Source organism: Coregonus lavaretus, assembly GCF_964263955.1.
Source record: "Coregonus lavaretus genome assembly, chromosome: 16".
In the NCBI taxonomy this organism is placed as follows: Eukaryota; Metazoa; Chordata; class Actinopteri; order Salmoniformes; family Salmonidae; genus Coregonus; species Coregonus lavaretus.
Genome location: NC_140003.1, coordinates 35,940,933 through 35,965,150, shown reverse-complemented (window position 1 = coordinate 35,965,150; position 24,218 = coordinate 35,940,933). Strand labels below are relative to the sequence as shown.

The 24,218-nt window shown below is 47.1% G+C and overlaps 1 protein-coding gene and 1 pseudogene across 2 annotated transcripts in view; both read right to left on the bottom strand.

Moving 5' to 3' along the window:
* Positions 1-12,801: 12,801 nt before the first annotated feature.
* The window catches only part of LOC311143503 (putative G-protein coupled receptor 156), a 29,234-nt gene continuing 17,817 nt past the window's right edge, over positions 12,802-24,218 (bottom strand). Inside the window, exons 3-9 of the mRNA XM_084179330.1 lie at positions 18,497-18,624; positions 18,203-18,338; positions 17,841-17,951; positions 17,421-17,642; positions 17,052-17,288; positions 14,922-15,080; positions 12,802-14,577 (exon numbers count right to left, since the gene is read on the bottom strand). Coding sequence (XP_084035456.1) covers positions 13,051-14,577; positions 14,922-15,080; positions 17,052-17,288; positions 17,421-17,642; positions 17,841-17,951; positions 18,203-18,338; positions 18,497-18,624 — 2,520 coding nt within the window. The 3' untranslated portion in view covers positions 12,802-13,050. The remainder of the gene's footprint in view (positions 14,578-14,921; positions 15,081-17,051; positions 17,289-17,420; positions 17,643-17,840; positions 17,952-18,202; positions 18,339-18,496; positions 18,625-24,218) is intronic.
* On the bottom strand, positions 22,132-23,869 carry LOC311143505 (E3 ubiquitin-protein ligase TRIM39-like; annotated as a pseudogene). Its single transcript has 2 exons — positions 22,564-23,869; positions 22,132-22,374 (listed from the first exon to the last, which is right to left on the bottom strand). The product of its transcript is annotated as an E3 ubiquitin-protein ligase TRIM39-like (transcript).

Here is a 24,218-nt window from a genome sequence, read left to right as displayed (position 1 = left end):
TGTTGATCTGAGGATGCTGTATCAAAGTGGTCTTTCAGTGGTGATGACGGATGCAGGATGAAAAGGAGTTGCTGTTTTCTCTTTAAGCACTTAACACTTCCCGCGGTACACACACACACACAGACACGCACACACACAGAGATCAGTGTATTCTTAGCAAGAAAAACTGTGGGTTGAAAGAGCCTTGAGGAGAGAAATGAGGAGAGATGAGTGCATGGGAGAGAAAGAGAATGTAACATTATGACTATAACTACTGTTCCCTGAAGGAGGGAAACGAGGTACAACATACTATGGGGAGTCACACTCTCGTGACTTTGGTTGAGGGATCTACTATCATGCCTGACAAGGCCAATGAAATCCACGCCTCGCTGGAAGCCACACCTTCCACAATTGATAAGCGTGAGGCTCGGATTCATTCCTTCAATGTAATACTGCTCTTCACCGAGCCTAGGAATGGGTGGTGCGGGGCCAAACAGGTGTTGTACCTTGTTTCCCTCCTTCATGGAACAGTAGTTATAGTAGTTATAGTCAAACTTATGTTCCCTTTCAGTCCGTCAACTTCTGTACAACATATTATGGGGAAATATAATCACACCCCAAGCCAACCCCAACAGATACTAAATGAAACGACCCGTGGCAGACCACCCAGACCTGACCCCGCCAGATGCGCCAGTCTGGGTATTACACTGTGTGCTAAACTGAGAGCAGTGACATCCAAGTGATAAAACCTCACAAAACTGTGTGGTGATTCCCAACTCTCCGCAGCACAAATAACTCCTATAGTCAACCCTTTAAACAAAGGCCAAGATGCTGCCAGACCCCTGGTGGAGTGGGTGCATACTCCACTAGGTAACCTTTGCCCTTTCTGCTATATGCCAGGGAGATAAAGCCATGTCCAGGAAGGTTTTGTAGAAGAGGATCTTCAGATCCACCGACTCCAGAGGCTCAAAGGGGGCCGCACACAATGCTTCCAAAACCATGTGTGCGCAATAGGTTTAGAGACCGGTCTGTGACAACTTACACCTTTCAGGAACCGCACCACCAGGGGGTGAACCCCCGGTGAGGTTCCGTCAATTCCCACATGACACGCTGAGACCCTCGGAGGGATGCGTCTGTCGTGATCATTTTGCGGGACACAACTCAGCCCATGGGAGCCCCCTGATAATAGCAGAGGGTCCCAACACTGGGCCATGACCCGTAGGCCTGACAGGGACACCCGAAGCGAGATGTGTCCAGGTGAATGGCTAGCCCCATGGGAATGACTTCTGTCACAGAAGCCATCATCCCCAGTACGCATAGGATCTGGTGAAAACGCACTGTGACCCAATCCGAAATTTGGCTAAGCAGAGCCGGAACCCGGACACCCTCCGTGGGGATAGAAACCATGATACGCAAGTGAGTCTAGCTCGAGACCCAGAAACGGAATGCCCTGAGATGGAGTCAGTCTGCTCTTTTTCTGGTTTCTTATGAAGCCTAGAGACTGAATACGGGACAGTAGCATGGATGTGTGTAACACTGCTTGCCCCCTCAACTCCGGCTTCACCAGCAAATCGCTGTAATAGCTGGCGGCTCGTGTGCATTCTGAGTTTGTAGACTCTGAGGTGCTTGCTGAGGGCATGTAGGTCTAGAATGGGACGCAAAGTCCGGTCCCTATTCGTAACCAGGAATACCGGCTTTACCAGCAGTCCCGAATCTTTGACATTGGAACCACTCGGATGGCCTGCTTATGGAGACGGGAGAATATTCCCTCCCTCAAAACAGGCACTGAGGCTTCGGGAACAGTCGACGTGATGACACTGCAGAAGCATTGGGGACGCACAACAAATTGTAGCCTGTATCGTGATGTCACTGTTCCATGATCCAGGGCGACACTGCACATGCGCGCCATTGGTCGGATCAGACAGCGAGACTCCCGTGCAGTGCCATCTGAAGGGGCGGGACGCCAACTTGTGGACTGGGAGAGATTGGTTCTTCTTCCATTTCCACCACTCTTGACAACCGTGTGTCTGAAAATGGAGAAGGAACACTTTTCATTGAACTCACATGCGGGAGACAACACTTTTAACACCCGTGAACACTGTCGAACTCGGTTGAAAAAACTGTGTTTATTTGCCAAGATTTGCCTAAATCCCGGCCCACTCTGGGTACACGGGCTCTGGTGATCAGTAATGTACTCCGATTGGCCGTGCCACTTAGGGGTACAGTTGTCACAACTACACTCGGTTTAGGCGGTAAGATGCGTTCCGGTAACTGGCTGACACCCAGCGCTGGACAGCACACATTAGAGGTTACCCTACCAACCAGTCATAGGTACTGGCGACAAAGTGTCTTGTAACCTAGCTGGGAATGGGACCGACAGCTATGAAAAACAGACTGCTCATTTGGGGGCTCAAATGAACCACAAAGACTGTGTGTGGGATAATAGCCATGTCCAACCCTGCTCATTCCCTCGACTCCGCTACCAACAACTAATCTCCTATATAGCCCATAACCTGTATCACTAGACACCTCATAGGGGCTAGTGAGCTACAGGAAGGAATCAGCAATGAATCCCAGTAATGAGCCATCTATGGGGGAGGGGTGCCCTTTTGTGGACAGTGACCCAACTTGTCACTCTCGCCCTGGGGAGATTGATATACCCCTTGAACCCTGTCAACACCATGGAACGCGGGGTAGCAGAGGGGGCAGCATTAAACATGGATAAGCTTCCAACATTCGTTGTGCTTCCGTGAGACTTTATAGCCTGCATGAAGCCTGGCCCTTTTACGGGAACAGGGGGCTCTTGCGGCCCTCTCTCTTCGAGTAGCCTGCCGTAACCGGTGACAGAGCGCACAGGAGCCGGGTTGGGTGCAGGCAGCCACCCAGGCAGACAAGATATTTGACCACCCAATCCATCTCCGCTTCCTGCACCTTCCGGCATCCAGGAAAGGAAAGTCGCCGTCGGTAATTCCAAACTTCCTCAAGAATGCTACACGTCTTTCCAGGAAGTTTATACACAGTACGTGGTTTGAGCGAGAACCGCCTGAGTGTGCTCCGAAACAAACTAAATACAGCGTGAGTATCTTTCAGATAAATGTTATAACCGCATGACTGAGGGGATGATCTCGACCCCGAACCCGGCTTAGCCATTGTCGTCTCGATCGTTTTCTTAGTCATCTTACTCATTGCACCAGCAAATTGAAGAATAACAAATGATTTGTGAATAGAAAACTTATGAGAACAAGTACAACCTTCAGCACACAACGTCCAGGGCGTAAGCACGCTCTACCACTATGGGACAGTTTAGTTGGCGCAACGTAAAACAGTCTCGTTTTCCAACTGTTTGTTTTAGTAGCGTGAATCGTTCCTGTTCACACCGAGGTGAAGAGCGGAATAATTTAAGGAATTAATCCGAACCTCACGCTTATCACCTGTGGAAAGCGGGGCTTCCAGTGAAGCACAGATTTCATTGACCTTGTCAGGCGTGATTGCAGATCCTTCAACCAAAGTTGCTAGAGTGCGACTCCCCATAGTATGTTGTACCGAAGTTGACTGACTGACAGGGAAGTGCTTCTCAATGTCTTGCTCTTCTTTTGTCTATCTCAGTTTGGTGCTATGAGGGAATTATGCAACATATTTTTATTTTATTTTATTTAACCTTTATTTAACTAGGCAAGTCAGTTAAGAACAAATTCTTATTTACAATGACGGCCTACACCGGCCAAACCCGGACGACGCTGGGCCAATTGTGCGCCGCCCTATGGGACTCCCAATCACGGCCGGTTGTGATACAGCCTGGCATCGAACCAGGGGGTCTGTAGTGACGCCTCAAGCACTGAGATGCAGTGCCTTAGACCGCTGCGCCACTCGGGAGCCCACATAACATAAAGCATGTTATTAATCTATTCTTAATGGTCTAATGAACTAGTTCAGTTACAATTAATCCAACAGGGAACAGTCTTATGGTGTCATCAAAGGCCATAAGGTACAGCACACGGTAGCAAATCAGCTTTAAATACTGTGCAGTTACTGTTTCATTAACACCAGCGAAATAACCAATTTACGTAAACTCATTCATTCTGAACATGAATAAAGTTGCATCCTCTTATGAGAAGCATTGAGAGCCGATTGTGGGAGAGAGAAGCAATCTATAGGCCAACTGGGTGAAGGGGACAGGAGGGGAAAGGCCAGTAGGTTATAAAGATAATCAATCAGCTCACAGAGAATTACAATTGATTGTTATTGGAGGCAGAGCTTCCAATTAAAATGTAATGCACACAGTACATTGTGCACACATGCACTTGCACGTACACACACAAACAGTCAAATCAATAACAATACCAACATACAGTACTTCATTGAGGGATTTTGATGTATGAAAAGGTAAATAAAAGCATAAAAGTCATTACAACTCAGACAAAATGGTTAAAATGGGCCTACATATAATTTACCGTATGTATTCACAGGAGGCTGCTAATGGGAGAACGGCTCATAATAATGGCTGGAATGGAGTAAATGGAATGGTATCAAACACATGGAAACCATGGAAACCATGCGTTTGATGTGTTCGATACCACTCTTAATTCTGTTCCATCCATTACTATGAGCCCCTTCACCCCGATTAATGTGACACAGGCTGCCTGTGGTATGTACAATGAGCTCCAAAATTATTGGGACAATGACCATTTTTTGTTGTTGTTTTGGCTCTGTACCTCCAGCACTTTGGATTTGAAATTATACAATGAGGGTATTTTTATCCATATCGAGTTAACCGTTTAGAAATTACAGCACTTTTTGTACATAGTCCCCCCATTTTAGGGGACCAAAAGTATTGGGACTGTCATGGATTCCGCCGAGGCTGCTCCTCCTCCTTGCTCGGGCAGGCTTCGGCGTTCATCGTCCCCGGAGTACTAGCTACTGCCGATCGATGTTTCGGTGTTTGTCTTGTGTTGTCTAGTTTGTACACCTGTTACTTATTTTGTGTTGATTGTGTAACATATAAGTTCCCTTGTTTTACGTTTGGCCTTTGTGTGTTATTGTCATTTTGTCCTGTTTGATGTTCGGCAATTCTAGTTTGCCTTTTACGCACAGCGCGTGTTACTCCTCCAGTGTTGTGGAGACTTTTGTTTTGTGCGTGTTTACTTGAAGTAAAGTAGTGATCTTGATCCTCTGTGTCCTGCGCCTGACTTCACCGCCGCATACACATCACCCCATCTGACAGAAGATCCCACCAATCCTGGATCAAGCAGCGTGATGAGGAGAGAGGATGGACTTGGGAGGAGATGAGCGAGAGTCTGGCAAGAGGGATGGAGGCCATGATCACCGGGGAGAGACAAGCCTAAACATTTTTTAGGGGGGGGCTCACGCCGTGGACGACGAGGCAGCAGGAGGCCGCGATAGAGCGGTTCAGCCGTTTAGCAGGCCGCCAGATTAAGGGGGTCATTGGTGCAGAGGGAGCAGAAGGAAAGTGTAGAGGCACGGCGAGAGGAGCTGGTTAGGCAGCAGAAGGAGCGGGGGTTAATGAAGGAACCCAGTCCCGCTCCTCGCACCAATCGAGTGGTGCGTGTCGCCAGTCCGGTCCGGCCCGTTCCTGATTCCCGCACTAAGCCAGTGGTGGGTGTTCCCAGTATGGTTCGGCCCGTTCCTGCTCCTCGCATCAAGCCAGTGGTGCGCATCGCCAGCCCGGTCCGGCCTGTTCCTGTCCCTCGCACCCAGCCAGTGGTGCGCGTCGCCAGCCCGGCCCGGCCTGTTCCTGCTCCCCGCACCAGGCCAGTGGTGCGCGTCGCCAGCCCGGCCCGGCCTGTTCCTGCTCCCCGCACCAGGCCAGTGGTGCGCGTCGTCAGCCCAGTCCGGCCCGTTCCTGCTCCCCGCACCAGGCCAGTGGTGCGCGTCGCCAGTCCGGTACGGCCTTTCTGCTCCCTGCACCAAGCCAGTGGTGCGCGTCGTCAGCCCAGTCCGGCCCGTTCCTGCTCCCCGCACCAAGCCAGGGGTGCGCGTCGTCAGCCCATTCCTGCTCTCCAGCACGGCCCATGCCTGTTCCACCGGTGCCTGGTCCGGCACCGGTCAGCTGCTCCACTCCGGAGCCAGAGCAATCCGCTCCACCGGGGTCCAATCCAGCTCCGGTCAGCGGCTCCACTCCGGAGCCAGAGCAGTCCGCTCCACCGGTGCCTGATCCAGTTCCGGTCAGCGGCTCCACCCCGGAGCCAGAGCAGTTCGATCCACCGTCGTCGGGTCCAGCTCCAGTCAGCGGTTCCAGTCCAGACCCAGACGTCAGCCCCTCTCCAGGTTCGGGGTCTCCCACACCAGGGTCCAGACAGGGCGTGGTACTTCGTGGGAGGAAGGAGAGAGGAAGCAGCGCGCCAAGGTCCAGACCAGACCAGGGGCGCAACGGGGAGGTGGACAGTAAGTGGTGGTTACACCCGGAGCCGGATCCGCCTCCGAGGCGGAATGCCCACCCGGCCCCTACCCTGTTAGGTTTATGTGGCGTGGTCGGAGTCCGCACCTTTGGGGGGGGGGGGGGGGGGGTACTGTCACGCCCTGGCTCTGGGGACTCTTAAATGTTGAGCCAGGGTGTGTATATTTCGTGTTGTGTTTATTTCTATGTTTAGTTTCTAGATCGTTTAGATCTATGTTGGCCAGGGTGGTTTCCAATCAGAGGCAGCTGTAGCTCATTGTCTCTGATTGGGGACCAAACTTAGGCAGCCTTTTGGCACCAGTCAGTTGTGGGATCTTGTTCCGTGTGAGGTAGGTTATTTTGTCTACCTTGGACTTCACGGTTCGTTTGTTGTTTTGTCGTGTGTTCAGTACGTAAATAAATATGAATACATATCACGCTGCGCCTTGGTCCTTCTCGTTAATGAACGATCGTGACAGGGACAAATTCACTATTATGTGTATTAAAGTACTCAAAGGTTTAGTGTTTGGTCCCATATTCCTAGCACGCAATGATTACATCAAGGTTGTGACTCTACAAACTTTTTGGATGGATTTTCTTTTTATTTTGGTTGTGTTTCAGATTATTTTGTTCCCAATAGAAATTAATGGTAAATAATGTATTGTGTCATTTTGGAGTCACTTTTATTGTAAATAAGAATAGAATATGTTTCTAAACACTTCTACATTCATCTAGATGCTGCCATGATTATGGATAGTCCTGAATGAATCGTGAATAATGATGAGTGAGAAAGTTACAGAGGCATAAATATCATACCCCCTCAAAAACCTACCCTGTTATTGTAATGGTGAGAGGTTAGAATGTCTTGGGGGAATGATATTTGTGTGTCTGCAACTTTCTCACTCATCATTATTCATGATTCATTCAGGACTATTCCATAATCATGGTAGCATCCACATTAATGTAGAAGTGTTTAGAAACATTCTATTCTTATTTACAATACAAGTGACTCCAAAATGACACAATACATTATTTACCATTAATTTCTATTGGGAACAAAATAATCTGAAACATAACCAAAACAAACAGCAAAAGTTTGTAGAGTCACAAGCTTGCTGTAATATTTGCTTGCTGTAATCATTGCGTAATCATTTAGTGTAGAGTCACAAGCTTGCTGTAATCATTGGACTACTTTACAACATACAGTTGAAGTCGGAAGTTTAAATACACTTAGGTTGGAGTCATTAAAACTCGTTTTTCAACCACTCCACAATTTCTTGTTAACAAACTATCGTTTTGGCAAGACGGTTAGGACATCTACTTTGTGCATGACACAAGTAATTTTTCCAACAATTGTTTCCAGACAGATTATTTCACTTATAATTTACTGTATCACAATTCCAGTGGGTCAGAAGTTTACATACACTAAGTTGACTGTGCCTTTAAACAGCTTGGACAATTCCAGAAAATGATGTCATGGCTTTAGAAGCTTCTGATAGGCTAATTGCGAAAAGTGCAAATCATTCCCAGAACAACAGCAAAGGACCTTGTGAAGATGCTGGAGGAAACAGGTACAAAAGTATCTATATCCACAGTAAAACTAGTCCTATATCAACATAACCTGAAAGGCCGCTCAGCAAGGAAGAAGCCACTGCTCCAAAACCACCATAAAAAAGCCAGAATACGGTTTGCAACTGCACATGGGGACAAAGATTGTACTTTCTGGAGAAATGTCCTCTGGTCTGATGAAACAAAAATTGAACTGTTTGGCCATAATGACCATCGTTATGTTTGGAGGAAAAAGAGGATGGCTTGCAAGCCGAAGAACACCATCCCAATCGTGAAGCACGGGGTGGCAGCATCATGCTGTGGGGGTGCTTTGCCGCAGGAGGGTCTGGTGCTCTTCACAATATAGATAGCATCATGAGGAAGGAAAATTATGTGGATATATTGAAGCAACATCTCAAGACATCAGTCAGGAAGTTAAAGCTTGGTCGCAAATGGGTCTTCCAAATGGATAATGACCCCAAGCATACTTCCAAAGTTGTGGCAAAATGGCTAAGGACAACAAAGTCAAGGTATTGGAGTGGCCATCACAAAGCCCTGACCTCAATACTATAGAACATTTGTGGGCAGAACAGAAAAAGCGTGTGCGAGCAAGGAGGCCTAGAAACCTGACTCAGTTACACCAGCTCTGTCAGGAGGAATGGGCCAAAATTCACCCAACTTATTGTGGGAAGCTTGTGGAAGGCTACCCGAAACGTTTGACCCAAGTTAAACAATTTAAAGGCAATGCTACCAAATACTAATTGAGTGTATGTAATGTGGCGTACAGCAGGTCAGCCACCAGGGGGAGACTCGTCGAGGCCTGGTAACAGATGGAGTATACATCACGAGGCGGTGGCTCCACCTGCTGGACGTGCCAGGTCTCGACGGGCTCCCCAGACAGGACTAATTGGGGCTGATTTGGGAACTGTTGAGTAATTAAGGGCGGATTGCTCACCAGCTGTACAAGGCCCATAAAGCTGCCAGAAGGGCAGCACAGGGGAGAGGACTGGGGAAAGTAAGGTAACTTCTGTGTAGTTGGAGACGGTATCCTTGAGAGGGTCTCAAGGGGGAGACCTTTCCTTTTCTTTTGATTATTTTATTAATAAACACCCTTGAAACCGAGCTAGTCATACTCTGTCCGTGTCTGATCTGTGTAAACGTTTTGACCCAACCCCCTGATCTGCCACAAGTGGTGGAGAATGCGGGCACCTTGATAACGTGGTCAGATCAGGGTTGACGTTTACACAGCATCAGCATGGACGAGTTGATAGCTCAGTTCGTCCGGGCCCAACAAGCACAACAGGCGGTTCAGGAACGAACACTGGAGGAACAGCAACTACAAAATGTCCGCCTCGTGGAGGAAGTCAGGGAGCTGCAAGGAGGAGCGTTTCCTGAATCCCATCCCAACCAGTTTTTAATCAAGCTAACGGAAGACGATGACATTGAAACATACCTCTGTACGTTTGAACGGACAGCATTACGGGAAGGATGGTCAAGGCCGAAGTGGGCAAGCCTGCTGGCCCCGCTCCTCTCTGGGAATGCCCAAAAGGCGTATTGGGACCTGAACGACGAACAGGCGGCTAACTACAACGGACTCAAACGGTAGATACTCAGCCGCTACGAGTACAGCCTGGCCCATCGGGCTCAACGGTTCCACGAGCCCAACCGACCCCCTTACGCAGCGTGGTAGAGCACGTGGAGACGATGCGGGAGCGGATGACAGCCATATGGCCAGTTGTGAGGGAACATATGGAGAAGGCCCAACGCGCCCAAGCCCAGGTCTACAATCGGGGAGCCCAGCCCCGAGAATTCCAGGTGGGAGACAGGGTGTTGGTGTTGATCCCCACGGCCGAAAGTAATTTCCTGGCAACATGGCATGGACCATACGAGGTGGTCGAGAAACTGGGACCTGTCAACTACCGCATACCGGGCCAGGAGACGGAAACCTCAACAGATTTACCACGTGAACCTGTTGAAGAAGTGGCACGAGAGGACAGCCTTGGCCGTGTTATGGTCGGGACCCAGGACGCCAACGGTACCAGTGGTGGTCCCGAGCAGTGAGGACCTCGACCCGGCCCAGAAGCAAGAGCTCCGGGAGCTTGTCGATCGGAACACGGTGGTGTTTTCTGAGAAGCCGGGCCGCACGACCCTCATTGAACACCACGGTAAGAAAGAGGCCGTATCGGATCCCGGAGGCCTGACGGAAGGCCGTGAAACAAGAAGTGGAGGCTGAGGATGGGGGTCATTGAAGAGTCCCACAGTGCATGGTGCAGCCCCATCGTGTTGGTGCCCAAACCGGACGGTAGCCTCCGCTTCTGTAATGATTTCCAGTGTGTGAACGACATAAGCGTATTCGACACCTACCCCATGCCGAGGGTGGACAAGCTAATCGACCGACTGGGAAAGGCCCGGTACATCAGAACCCTTGACCTGACCAAAGGATATTGGCAGGTACCATTGGCTGCCTCCTCCCGGGAGAAGATGGCGTTCTCGACACCAGATGGTCTGTACCACTACCGGGTGCTCCCGTTCGGTCTCCATTGAGCCCTGCCCACAGTCCAGCGACTGATGAACAGAGTGCTTCGACCCCACCAGCAGTATGCAGCGGCCTATCTGGATGATATCATCATCCACAGCCAAGGTTGGGAGGAGCACCTGACGCGCCTCCAGGCGGTGCTGAACGCGCTCAGACAAGCCGGGTTGACCGCAAACCCCAAGAAATGCAAGCTAGTGTTCGAGGAGGTGGAGTACTTGGGGTATTTGATCGGACAGGGGAACGTCAAGCCCCAGGAGAGGAAGGTTCACGTGGTACGTGACTGGGACGTTCCACACACCAAGACACAGGTCAAGTCCTTCCTGGGACTGGCAAGATACTATAGCCGGTTTATCCCCAACTTTGCGGCTATAGCTTCCCCCCTCACCGATCTAACCAGGGCCCGCCTCCAGAAAACAGTGAAATGGACGGACGAGACAGAAGCAGCGTTCAGCCGTCTGAAGGAAGCTCTGTGCTCCCATCCGATTCTCGTAACGACCGATTTCCATCTGCCGATGGTGGTCCAGACGGATGCATGTGATACGGGACTAGGGGCCGTTCTGTCCCAGATACACGATGGGGAGGAGCACCCCATCATGTACATCAGCCGAAAGCTGATACCGAGAGATAAAAAATACTCAATTGTTGAGAGAGTGTCTGGTGGTGAAGTGGGCGCTCAACTATTACCTGTTAGGTAACCTCTACACCCTGGTCACGGACCATGCTCCCCTGGTCTGGATTGCCAGGGGAAAAGACACAAACGATCGGGTCACCAGGTGGTTCTTGTCCCTTCAACGCTTCTCTTTTTCTGTTGTGCACAGGTCAGGGGCAAAGCATGGAAACGCGGATGCCCTATCGAGAAGGGAGACCGACGTTGCACTGATAACCGTCCCCTCCCCGACAGAGCTGGGGGGGGGGTCAGCCACCAGGGGGAGACTCGTCAAGGCCTGGTAACAGATGGAGTATACAACACGAGGCGGTGGCTCCATCTGCTGGACGTGCCAGGTCTTGATGGGCTCTCCGGACAGGACTAATTGGGGCTGATTTGGGAGCTGGTGAGTAATTAAGGGTGGATTGCTCACCAGCTGTGCAAGGCCCATAAAGCTGCCAGAAGGGCAGCACAGGGGGAAGTAAGGTAACTTCCGTGTAGTTGGAGACGGTATCCTGGAGAGGGTCTCAAGGGGAGACCTATCCTTTTCTTTTGATTATTTTATTAATAAACACCCTTGAAACCGAGCTAATCATACTCTGTCCATGTCTGATCTGTGTAAATGTTTGTGTAACCTGTGTAACCTTTTTGATATTTTTGTCATTTAGCAGATGCTCTTATCCAGAGCGACTTACAATTAGTGAGTGCATACATTTTTCATACTGGCTGAAATAAATAATTCTCTCCACTATTATTCTGACATTTCACATTCTTAAAATAAAGTGTTGATCCTATCTGACCTAAGACAGGGAATTTTTACTAGGATTAAATGTCAGGAATTGTGAAAAACTGAGTTTAAATGTATTTGGCTAATGTGTATGTAAACTTCTGACTTCAACTGTATATATAAGTTAATTTGTCCCAATACTTTTGGTCCCCTAAAACATGGGGACTATGTACAAAAAGTGCTGTAATTTCTAAATGGTCTACCCAATATGGATGTAAATACTCTAAAATTAAAGCTGACATTCTGCACTTTAACAGCATAGTCATTGTATTATTTCAAATCAAAGTACAGAGCCAAAACAATAAATAATGTGTCACTGTCCCAATACCTTTGGAGCTCACTGTATGTGGTAACAAATAAAAATAAAATCAAGTCCTTTTTTGTAACATGCAACAATCTATATGATCTAAATACTGTATCATATTTAGAGACAAATATACATTTTCTATAACATGACCTAGAGACATTGGCAGTTAGAGCAATAAGTTACAGACAAAGTCTATCAATTAAAAGCAGATCCCAAACATCATACAGAAAACTCGACCCATTGAACAACACACCCCAACTTGGTCCCATTTCTAAAACACTTGCAACCAATGAAAGAGTTTGTATGGTGATTGTTGTGAGGTAATGTGTTGCTAGGATACTCCACACGTAGATAAGGAAGACACATTACCATGAATGCAAAGTCAGATGTTTTGCCTTCTAACTCTACCTACATGTACATATTACCTCAATTACCTCGAATAACTGGTGCCTCCGGACATTGACTCGGTACCGGTACCCCCTGTATATAGCTTCGCTATTGTTATTTTACTTTAATTATTATTATTATTAATTTATTTCTTAAAACTGCATTGTTTGTTAAGTGCTTGTAAGTAAGCATTTCACTGTAAGGTCTACACCGGCTGTATTTGGCGCATGTGACAAATTAAAATGTATTTTATTTTATTTTATTTTAATTAGCCATGTTGGATGGGTAGGCCTACAAGGCAAGCATTTACATCAGTTCTCGCTCAATTTACTACTTCTCAATGGTGTTACAACAGTGTGGAAACGCAATTGTTCTGCCGTGAACTGGCCATTGAAAGTAAATTACAACACAATTTGACTTGAATGATTCTTCCGCAGCACCCGTTCAATCTAGGTTCCAGACAGGCTCATATGAAGGTGGGATTGAGGTCTTCCTTGAAGTTGACCACAGGGTGCGTGGAGCGGCAGAGGCTGGCGAAGCCGCCGTACTCGCTGTCCGAGGAGTCTGAGGAGGAGCTGTCGCTGGAGGGGTAGGAGCCGTGTGGCAGGCAGGCGTCGCAGTAGGGTCGGTGGTGGTAGCAGTAGTCAGCCGAGATGCTGGAGTCTGAGTCCCAGTAACCATACGAGTCCCTGCCACGGTCTCGGTCTAGCCCTCCCTTGCCGCCCCCCTCACCATTTGAAGGGCCTGTGTGGGTGTGTCCTGAGAAGGGGGTGATGGAGCATTTTCGAGGGAGTGGTAGCTGGTGCTCCCACCTTGAGCCACGCCTCCCGCACCTGTTTGTTACTCTATGCCCTGCCTCTTCCCGTTCATCTGCATCACTGTCTTCAGAGCAGAGGGGACTGGTCTCTGTGCCGACAGGCTCGAGCTGGGGTTGTCTTTTTGAGGGGTGCTTGTCTGGTTGTGAGGGTCCAGCGTCCCTCCTCCTTCCCCAGACAGGAGGCTCTGACCCTGGGTAGTAACAGGGCGGAGGCCCCCCTCTGGGTTGATGGAATGGAGGTCTGCGTTTCCTCATCACGTAGGGGGAGATACTGGGATAGCGGAAGAGGAGAGGGGGATGAGGGGAGCGAGGGGTGCGAGAGGTACGGAGGGAGAGGGGAGAGAGGACCGAGGGGTCGATCGAGGACGGCAGAGTCGGTCTCCTGATCACCCTGCTGTGATTGGGTGAGCGGAGGGCCGTTTCCATGACAGCGTCCACACTCAGTTCCTGGAGGATCTCCTGCAGATGCTCACTGCTCACAAACCCTGCCGGCCTGACGCTTGTCTCCCATGGCAACACGGGATGGCCATGGCAACCCAAGGGTTCCGAAAGAGCAGGGCCCAAACCCACCGGAAAGAGATGGGAAGAGGAAGTGACATAGTTTGACTGACAGGAGGGTGTCGTTTGTGTCCCTGCCCTCTTCCCAGGTGTCCTGACTCCTGTCCTGGAGAAAACAGAGGGCTTAGGGGAGCCTGGGAGGTTAAATCTCTCCCCTCCACACTGCTGCTGGGACCCAGTCCCCTTAACCTTACACCACCCTGTCTCATTCTCCATCCCTGCACCCTGGATGTCTTGACCAAATTCTACACTCCACTGTTTAACTCTCGCACCATCCCCTGGGGGAAGAGAGAGGGCAGGAGGGGGAGGAGTAGAGAGAGGAGCAGAGGGAGATTCAGAAGGAGGTGTACAGACAGCAGAAGTAGTGGGAAGAGCAAACAGAGGAGGTAGAGGAAAGGGAGGAGAGGAGAGGGGAGGTTCTGCTATGTCCCTCTGTGGTAGGGGAGTTGGAAGGCAGTCGGACTGCACAACTGTGGTCTGGGTGGATGAGGAGTGGAGGTTGGTGATGGAAGAGTCCATTTCCTGGTCCTCGTTGGGGTGGCTACTGGACATGAGGCGCAGTAGCTTGTCTTTGGCATTGTTCACCTGCTCCTGCAGACTGTCAATCACAGCATTCTTCTGCAAAATGACAACAACAAGCTTTAAAATCCCCTTCAATACAAAAAACATAATCAACAACAATCTGGGACCTAAAGAGTCAGGTTAAAGGTTAACCTAAAGATGGGTTAGGGTTAAAGGTTATATGTGAAGTTAGTTAGTGATGAATAGAAGAGTATTCAGAATACAAAGTAAATTAGTTTAGGTAGGTATGTATTCTAGTGTTGAGGGGTCACAGAGATTATGTTGAATACAGGACCATGTAGGGACCTTTTTAGTAAGTAAGGGGGAGCTTCACTACCCTTTATAACCATTAGAGGGCAAGTGAGGGTTAAAATACTACATCGCCTACATACTGAGACTACCTCATTGAGGAGCCTCTTCATAGAGTTGTTCTCTCCCAGTAGATAGTAGATCTCATCCTGGCTGTAGACAGAGTGGACACTCTTTCTGGGGCTGCTGAAGTACTTCGCCATTTGACTAGGGTTGTTGTGCTCCTCCTCAAACCGACGCCACTGGGTCAACTGGGAAGAGGGAGGGGAGAGAGTGAGAGAGGAAGGGGGGGGATTATGATGGCTAGTCGAATAACTGTCAGACAAGTGTGCCACACCCTTGGAATCTCCAGGTGTGTGTGTGTGTCTGGGAGTGTGTTGCTCATTGTTAAAGTACTTCCTTCCTTTCCGTCCAGGATGCATTCCTGTACCATAGCATCAGCTCACCACCAGCTACTTATGGGGAGTCATCCTGTTGGGGGAGGATGCAGCGTGTTGACTCATGGAGAGCATATGTGTTTTTTTCCCTTGTTAACACACAAAGAGACACACAGACACAAACACACACACAGAGGGACACACACACACACACACACACACACTCACACACAGAGGGACACACACACACACACACACACAGAGGGACACACACACACACAGAGGGACACAAACACACTATGGTGAGGTATGGGAAACACTCACGTAGCCACTCGAATTGGGGGTTTCTGTCTGTGTCTGTCTGTTTCTGTCTGTGTCTGTCTGTCTGTCTGTCTGTGATGTGTAGGGGCACGTCGACCTCGTCATACTCGTATTCGTAATAGTATCTGTTTTATCACCCTTGATACTCGTAATCGGATTTACTCGTGATCGGAAAACCCGGAAGTGCACTTTAAATGCAGCCAGGTCACCCATGATACAAGTCAGTATTCTACGTCCAGTCATGTCTGAGGATGTCGGGAGATAACGTTGAAACCGGCCACTAGGGGCAACAGTGAGCGCTGTTACCCTCAAATAGGGATGGTGGATGGGTGTAAGCATCTGTCTCTGATTCCAATCGAACGTTTTGTTTTTGCCTATCCTGAACCTTAACCCTTACCTTAACCATTCAGAGTTAATGCCTAACCTTAAGGTGACTCTGTACCGGCACGCCCTGTATATTGCCTCATTGTTGTGATTTTATTTTGTTACTTTCTATTTTATTTTTTACGTTAGTTTATTTAGTAAATATTTTCTTAACTCTATTTCTTGAACTGCATTGTTCGTTAAGGGCTTGTAAGTAAGCATTTTCATGGTAAGATCTACACCTGTTGTATTCGGCGCATGTGGCAACTACAATTTTATTTTATTTGATTTGATTTCGGAGTTAATGCCTAAACGTAACCCTATCTTTAAACATTTGGAGTTAATGCCTAAACTTAACGTTGAACATTTTGAAATTTGACGTTTGAGAAACATGGATAAATGTCTCATTTTGAAGTGAGACTGTGGGAGCTAGTTGTTTAAATGCCAGTAAAGCCTATACCTCAAGTGTGCATTACTGTGCTATCACTCAGAGTGCATCTCAGAGCACATTGTTATGTTCCTTCACTCATTCACACACATTGTTATACGACCCCGACAGATGAAAATGCACATGATTTACTTACTTAGTCCTATTCAATTATCAACAGAATAGGCACAAACATTGCCTAATGCATGGCTGGCTACTACTGCCTGCATTTATTCCAGACAGATTTAGATGAAGGTAGGCTAATTCGCTTGCCCCATATATTGTTTCACTTTCGAAAGGAGCAAAACTTCTCTCCCGACACTTATGCCACAACATTTGCACACTAGAAATAAACAATCAACATTTGTCATTTAATTTTCTAATGATCTGTCGCTCTGTAAACATGCCTGGGCAAAAATAAATAATAATAGCAAGAAAGTATGGGCTTGTTATACAGCTTGTTCTAATCCAATCGTTGCAGCAGGCTCAACCGATACCCCGCCTGATCTTTACAGACAGAAAAGCTAGCCAATAGTTGTTTAGAGAACACAGCACTTCACACTGTTTGAGCAAAAGAGAAATGCGTGCTGGCAGCTGAAAATTACTTTTTTCCGATCACGGATAATTACAAGAAATACTAATCGTATTCGGAATATTCTCCATATCGTTACAATCCTCGTTTTGTCAGTGTACTCGGCACACCCCTAGTGATGTGCGTTAACTGTCTCTCTCACCTGAGGTAAAAACAGCATACAGTTGGTGGCAAGGGTACAGATGAAGATGGCTCCAGCCACCACACTATAGACCACATTAGGCCAGGCCTGCAGGAACCGCGCCACCGGGACCACCACCGCCGTGGACAGGGTGACCAGGCTGACCGCGGTCATGATAGTGGGGGACTGGTTGACCGGAGGCAGGCTGACGTTGCTGGTCAGACCGGCCAGGTAGGTCCCATACAGGAGCATGCTACCCTGGAGAGACCGCAACACAACCACATAACGTTCATGACATGTTTACTATGACAAACCAACACAAACTCAGAGGAAACAGCTACTATTTGCTCTCATGTTTATCTGAGTATTTCTCCCAGTTGTATGTTTTACCTTCATCAGAGCGAGGAGGATAACCCACAGGTCTGAGTAGAGAGAGGAACAGGAGTCCAGCTGAGACAGAGAGTAGGACACGTCCCTCTCCACCACCTTGACCACAGCCCCAATGGACCGTGCACATTTGACCGGGTCGGTTAGACTCCAGGCGGTGAGAACCAGCAGGTCCACCAGAATCAACAGAGATACCAAGCCCATCAACTGGATGTCTCTGATGATCTGAAACACACAGAGTTCAGTAATACACTGTGCAACACATACACTCTACGACACACAGATCCTTTATTACAAGCCTTTACCCCCCCCCCCAATTTAAAAAAAAAAATAACACATGCACAAAGGAGGAGTGACATGAGATACAACACCACAACACACACTTCGACCAGAGAGACAGAGTGAGAGGAGGAGCCTGCTTACCACTCTCTTGTCAGGCATGCGTTGGGTGAATACTCTGTAGAGCCGCCATGTTTTCCCCAGGATGGGCCCAAAGACCAGAGTGCTGCCAATACACAAAGTCCAGATCCTGGCCTAGGATACACCACAGTAACAATCCATAATATCACACAGCATGGCATCATCAGAACAATGTGTATGTCTGTGTGTGTGTGTGTCTGTGTTGGAGTGTGTGTGTGTCTGTGTGACACTTCAGCTCCACTATAAGCGTTGTGTTGCTTTGCCATCAGCGTCACGTCACTGTGACGTTCTACCTGCTACACAGAGCATGTTGTTTTGAGAGGAGCAGAGAGGAAGAGTGTAGCTGGGCAGTGACTGTGTCTTACCTGTAGTATTGTTCTCGCTCCTCCCCCTTGTAGGTGGGTGCGTTCCTCAAAAGCAAAAAGGAAGCCACTGCTGTAGGTGAGGATACTTCCACACAGAGTCAGCACATTGAGGTTAGGACTGGACATCTTCACTATCCTGAGACAGAGAGAAACACACACACAGATCAACAAAATAAAGGTAAGACTGTTCACGCCTGTGTATCGATTTGAGCATGTGCATATGCTTTTAAACGTGTGTATGTGTGTGTGTGTGTGTGTGTGTGTGTGCGTGTGTGTGTGTGTGTGTGTGTGTACCTGTTGTTCTTGAAGCGCAGGGTGAAGAGCAGGAAGCAGAATGCCAGCAAGATGCCACAGGAGAGCATGGTCCAGACCACTGCACAGAGCACAGGGGAGAGAGACCGCCTCTGCAGCTCCACTCCCATCTACAGTAGATATCAATCCCATTTCAATTAGGAGTTCTTCATGAATAAGAAACATGAGTAATTACCTAAACTTTAGGTATGTGTGTGTTTGTGTATGTTTTTAATGTGTTAAAATTATTGTATGTGTTTTTGCTGCTATCATTTGCTTTCTGGAATGATTGGAGTATGCCCAAAACCTTCAACATGTTCTGTTAAGTGTTTATTTTGATCACCTAAAAATTTTATTGAACAGAAATTTGCAAGCCCAATGCACAGAAAACAGACTACCTTTATGAACCTTTATTCATATTCAATATATCTTGATTAAATCAACTACACAATACATAAGATCGAGAAAATATATCTTATTGCAAAACAAATAAAACTGACACAACACTCAGGCCTTTTCTCATTTGAACAAAAGTCCATCCTCCACCCTCCCTCCTCTGTCCTCTCTCCAGGGGTGGAAAAAGTACCCAATTGTCATAGTTCAGTAAAAGTAAAGATACCTTAATAGAAAATGACTGTAAAAGTGAAAGTCACCCAGTAAACTACTACTTGAGTAAAAGTCTAAAAGTATTTGGTTTTAAATATACTTAAGTATCAACAGTAAATGTAATTGATCAAATATACTTAAGTATCAAAATTAAAAGTAAAAGTATAAATAATTTCAAAGTCCTTATATTAAGCGAACCAGACGGCATCATTTTCTTGTTTTTATTTTATTTATGGATAGCCAGGGGCACGCTCCAACACTCAGACATAATTGACAAATGAAGCATGTGTTTAGTGAATCCACCAGATAAGAGGCTGTAGGGATGACCAGGGATGTTATTTTGATAATTGTGTGAATTAGACCATTTTATTGTCCTGCTAAGCATTCAAAATGTAATTAGTACTTTTGGGTGTCAGGGGAAATGTATGGAGTAAAAAGTACATCATTTTCTTTAGGAATGTAGTGAAATAAAAGTAAAAGTTGTCAAAAATATTAATATTAAAGTAAAGTACAGATACCCCAAAAAACGACTTAAGTAGTACTTTCAAGTATTTTTACTTAAGTACTTTACACCACTGCCTCTCTCCTCCGTCCTCTTTCCTCCGTGACCCGGAAACCGATAAGTGGTTGATTGGACGAGGAGATTGTCAATTTGTTAGTAGGCAAACGAAAGACGGTCCTCCCCTCCTTTAAGAAATGGAACACTAGTCACTTTAATAATGTTTACATATCTTGCACTACTCATCTCATATGTACAGTGGGGAAAAAAAGTATTTAGTCAGCCACCAATTGTGCAAGTTCTCCCACTTAAAAAGATGAGAGAGGCCTGTAATTTTCATCATAGGTACACGTCAACTATGACAGACAAAATGAGAATTTTTTTTCCAGAAAATCACATTGTAGGATTTTCAATGAATTTATTTGCAAATTATGGTGGAAAATAAGTATTTGGTCAATAACAAAAGTTTCTCAATACTTTGTTATATACCCTTTGTTGGCAATGACACAGGTCAAACGTTTTCTGTAAGTCTTCACAAGGTTTTCACACACTGTTGCTGGTATTTTGGCCCATTCCTCCATGCAGATCTCCTCTAGAGCAGTGATGTTTTGGGGCTGTCGCTGGGCAACACAGACTTTCAACTCCCTCCAAAGATTTTATATGGGGTTGAGATCTGGAGACTGGCTAGGCCACTCCAGGACCTTGAAATGCTTCTTACGAAGCCACTCCTTCGTTGCCCGGGCGGTGTGTTTGGGATCATTGTCATGCTGAAAGACCCAGCCACATTTCATTTTCTATGCCCTTGCTGATGGAAGGAGATTTTCACTCAAAATCTCACGATACATGGCCCCATTCATTCTTTCCTTTACACGGATCAGTCGTCCTGGTCCCTTTGCAGTAAAACAGCCCCAAAGCATGATGTTTCCACCCCCATGCTTCACAGTAGGTATGGTGTTCTTTGGATGCAACTCAGCATTCTTTGTCCTCCAAACAAGACGAGTTGAGTTTTTACCAAAAAGTTCTATTTTGGTTTCATCTGACCATATGACATTCTCCCAATCCTCTTCTGGATCATCCAAATGCACTCTAGCAAACTTCAGTCGGGCCTGGACATGTACTGGCTTAAGCAGGGGGACACGTCTGGCACTGCAGGATTTGAGTCCCTGGCGGCGTAGTGTGTTACTGATGGTAGGCTTTGTTACTTTGGTCCCAGCTCTCTGCAGGTCATTCACTAGGTCCCCCTGTGTGGTTCTGGGATTTCTGCTCACCGTTATTGTGATCATTTTGACCCCACGGGGTGAGATCTTGCGTGGGGCCCCAGATCGAGGGAGATTATCAGTGGTCTTGTATGTCTTCCATTTACTAATAATTGCTCCCACAGTTGATTTCCTCAAACCAAGCTGCTTACCTATTGCAGATTCAGTCTTCCCAGCCTGGTGCAGGTCTACAATTTTGTTTCTGGTGTCCTTTGACAGCTCTTTGGTCTTGGCCATAGTGGAGTTTGGAGTGTGACTGTTTGAGGTTGTGGACAGGTGTCTTTTATACTGATAACAAGTTCAAACAGGTGCCATTAATACAGGTAACGAGTGGAGGACAGAGGAGCCTCTTAAAGAAGAAGTTACAGGTCTGTGAGAGCCAGAAATCTTGCTTGTTTGTAGGTGACCAAATACTTATTTTCCACCATAATTTGCAAATAAATGCATTAAAAATCTTACAATGTGATTTTCTGGATTTTTTTAAATCAATTTGTCTGTCATAGTTGACGTGTACCTACGATGAAAATTACAGGCCTCTCTCATCTTTTCAAGTGGGAGAACTTGCACAATTGGTGGCTGACTAAATACTTTTTTCCCCCACTGTATACTGCATTCTATTCTATAATATTCTACTGTATCTTAGTCCATGCTGCTCTGTCATTGCTTGTCCATATATGTATATATTCTTAAATCCCATTCCTTACTAGTTTTGTGTGTATTGGGTATATGTTGTGAAATTGTTAGATATTACTTGTTAGATATTATTGCACTGTCGGAGCTAGAAGCACAAGCATTTCGCTACACCCGCTATAACATCTGCTAAACACGTGTATGTGACAAATACAATTTGATTTGATTTGATTGGCGAGGAAGCACAAGTGTATGCTACCAGAGTCTTTTGCTGAAGAGTTTTGAAATCAGCCACTCCCCATTTGAACCAGCTATTGTTTCCTCAAAGGAGAAAAGCATGCAAACATTTAAAAATAATATCCTACTTTTCCTTTTATCTATTAAATGTCTTGCAGAACCAGCTACATTTGTTTTTATCACTTCATGCATTTATTTTGGGATTCTACCCTGTGAACATAATTTGCCTGATGACGCGCGATTTCATGCAAGCGCATTTTAGTCCACTTTCCCTCTCCTCGCCGCCTCTCCTTGATTACCTTTGACCTTTTTCAAAAGAGGCCAGAGAGGACAGAGGAGAGAGGATGTAGGAGTTGAGCAAACAAAATGAGAATAGGCCTCAGTGTCCTCTTCTAAAAAGAGGTGAAATGTTAAGGTGAGGAGGTGAGGTCACTGACGGGAGAGTTGACCGCACCATTATTCTTTCAGGGGTTGAAGTATGGACAGAGTCCCTCTGCGAAGATGTAACTGTGAATGAGTAGATATGAGACTTGGATTCCACATCATAAAATGACACATGCCCCGCTTCCCAGTCCACATACACCCCCACCCTCTGCGGCTTCTCGACCAGTGGCAGGGGGACAGGGGGGGTCGTCAGAGCCCAGTACTCAGGCCTACTGTCCAGTAGCCACGCTCAGGGTTTAGGGTTTAGGGCAGGGTTCTTCAATTCCGGTCCTGGAGGGCCGAGACACCTCTGTTTTTCACCCTCTCCTTCTAATCAGGGGCTAATTCAGACCTGGGACACCAGGTGAGTGCAATTAACTACCAGGTAGAAATAAAAAACAGAAGTGTTTCGGCCCTACAGGACCGGAATTGAAGAACCCTGGTATAGGGTATTCCCTCGTTTCTTGTTGACAGACTCTCTCCCTACTCCTATGTCCCACTCGGTCTTCCCCTTCACCTGCACCTTGTAGTACAACCTCCCTGAGGAGAAGCCCTCCTTCCTCAGGACACTGACACAAGGGTAAAACCTCTCGGGGTTGTCAGGGAGGTTCAGCACTGTGTTGCCGTGTGCCACTTGTTTACCGTTGTCAGAGAGGATGAGTTTAGGGGGAGCTGTATCAGGGTCAAGGGTCACATCCACGGCACACTGCTGAATTCTTGTAAATTCTGTGTCACATAATCTTTTCACTTCATTCTTCACTGACTTCTCAAACTGGGACCCAGCTCTACTCACAGCTCTCCTCACTGTTCTTACATACACAACACTTTGAACACTGATCTCAGACCAGTTCCTGGTGGGAGGAGGGGTGCACAGGGATGGGAAGCTATGGATGATGTGAAGGTTGTCCTTAGTGTGTGAGAGCTGCTCCAGCTCAGTGTCTCTCCTTCAGCCCGCCTCTCTGCTGCTTTCTGCTTCTCCCCAATCACCTCAATGAGCTCAGCCTGGCTTCTCTGAATGGAGCGCACCAGAGCAGTAAAGACCTACAAGCTCTCCCTAATCTCTCTCTCTGCATTTATTCTGCCTGATTGTACTGTGTTTTTGATGTCCTTCACTTTCTGCAGTCGACCCTGAATCATCTGCTGCATTACATCTTCCATATTCCCCAGATGAGCCATCCTCTCTCTGTTTTCTTACTCCAAAGGGACAATGTTGTGTTTCTTGAGTCTTTTCTCAGTGCAGACCTGACACACGTACGTCTGGTTACTTCTACAGAACAGCTCAAGAAGCTTCTGGTGCCTCTTACACACGCCGTCCTCCATTTTCATCACAGGCTTGATCAGATTGTGTTTCTTGAAGATGGCCAGTACGTGGTGAGGCTCCAAGTGAATCTCACAGTAAGAGGCCCAATACTCCAGGCAGGACTTCAAGGCCTTGACTTTCCTCTCAGAGCAGATGTCACAGGGTACCTCTCCACGTTGGGCAGCTTGAGGTTGGGCTTGGTCCAGTGGTTGGTCCTGGGTAATAGTAGCAGTAGCACTCATTTCAACTGACCTCCTGAACTGATCGGCCATCTCAGATTTGGGACACTGACACGGGCTGGTGGTATGCCAGTACCCATGTATGCAGTCCTTGTTGTGTCCACATGGGGTTGGGCTGGTGAACACGTCTAGACAGATGGGGCACAGGAACTGTTCCTCAGACAGCAGGCTGCTGGTGGAAGTCATGTCTGGGTCTGGGAAGAGATCCAAAAATAAACCACATGGGACTTTATGAAATCTGTTGGCTCTTGACACTGGAATTTTTTTACTGGAATTTCTTCTCTAGTGTACAGTAGTAGACAACCACATTATGCAGTTATGCCCAACTAGCTTTCGCAATACATGTAAACAGTAGTACTAACGTATCATTATGGTTTTATACTTTTTTCAGAAATATGGTGTTTAGGAACAAATGTTTATTAAGAGATTAAAACAAGAAAGGGCACTGTGAGGACGTTCCCACTTGTTCAATCTGTCTCTAAATCAAGACTACAGCATAACACAGTGAAGTGTAATGTAATACAAAAACACAATT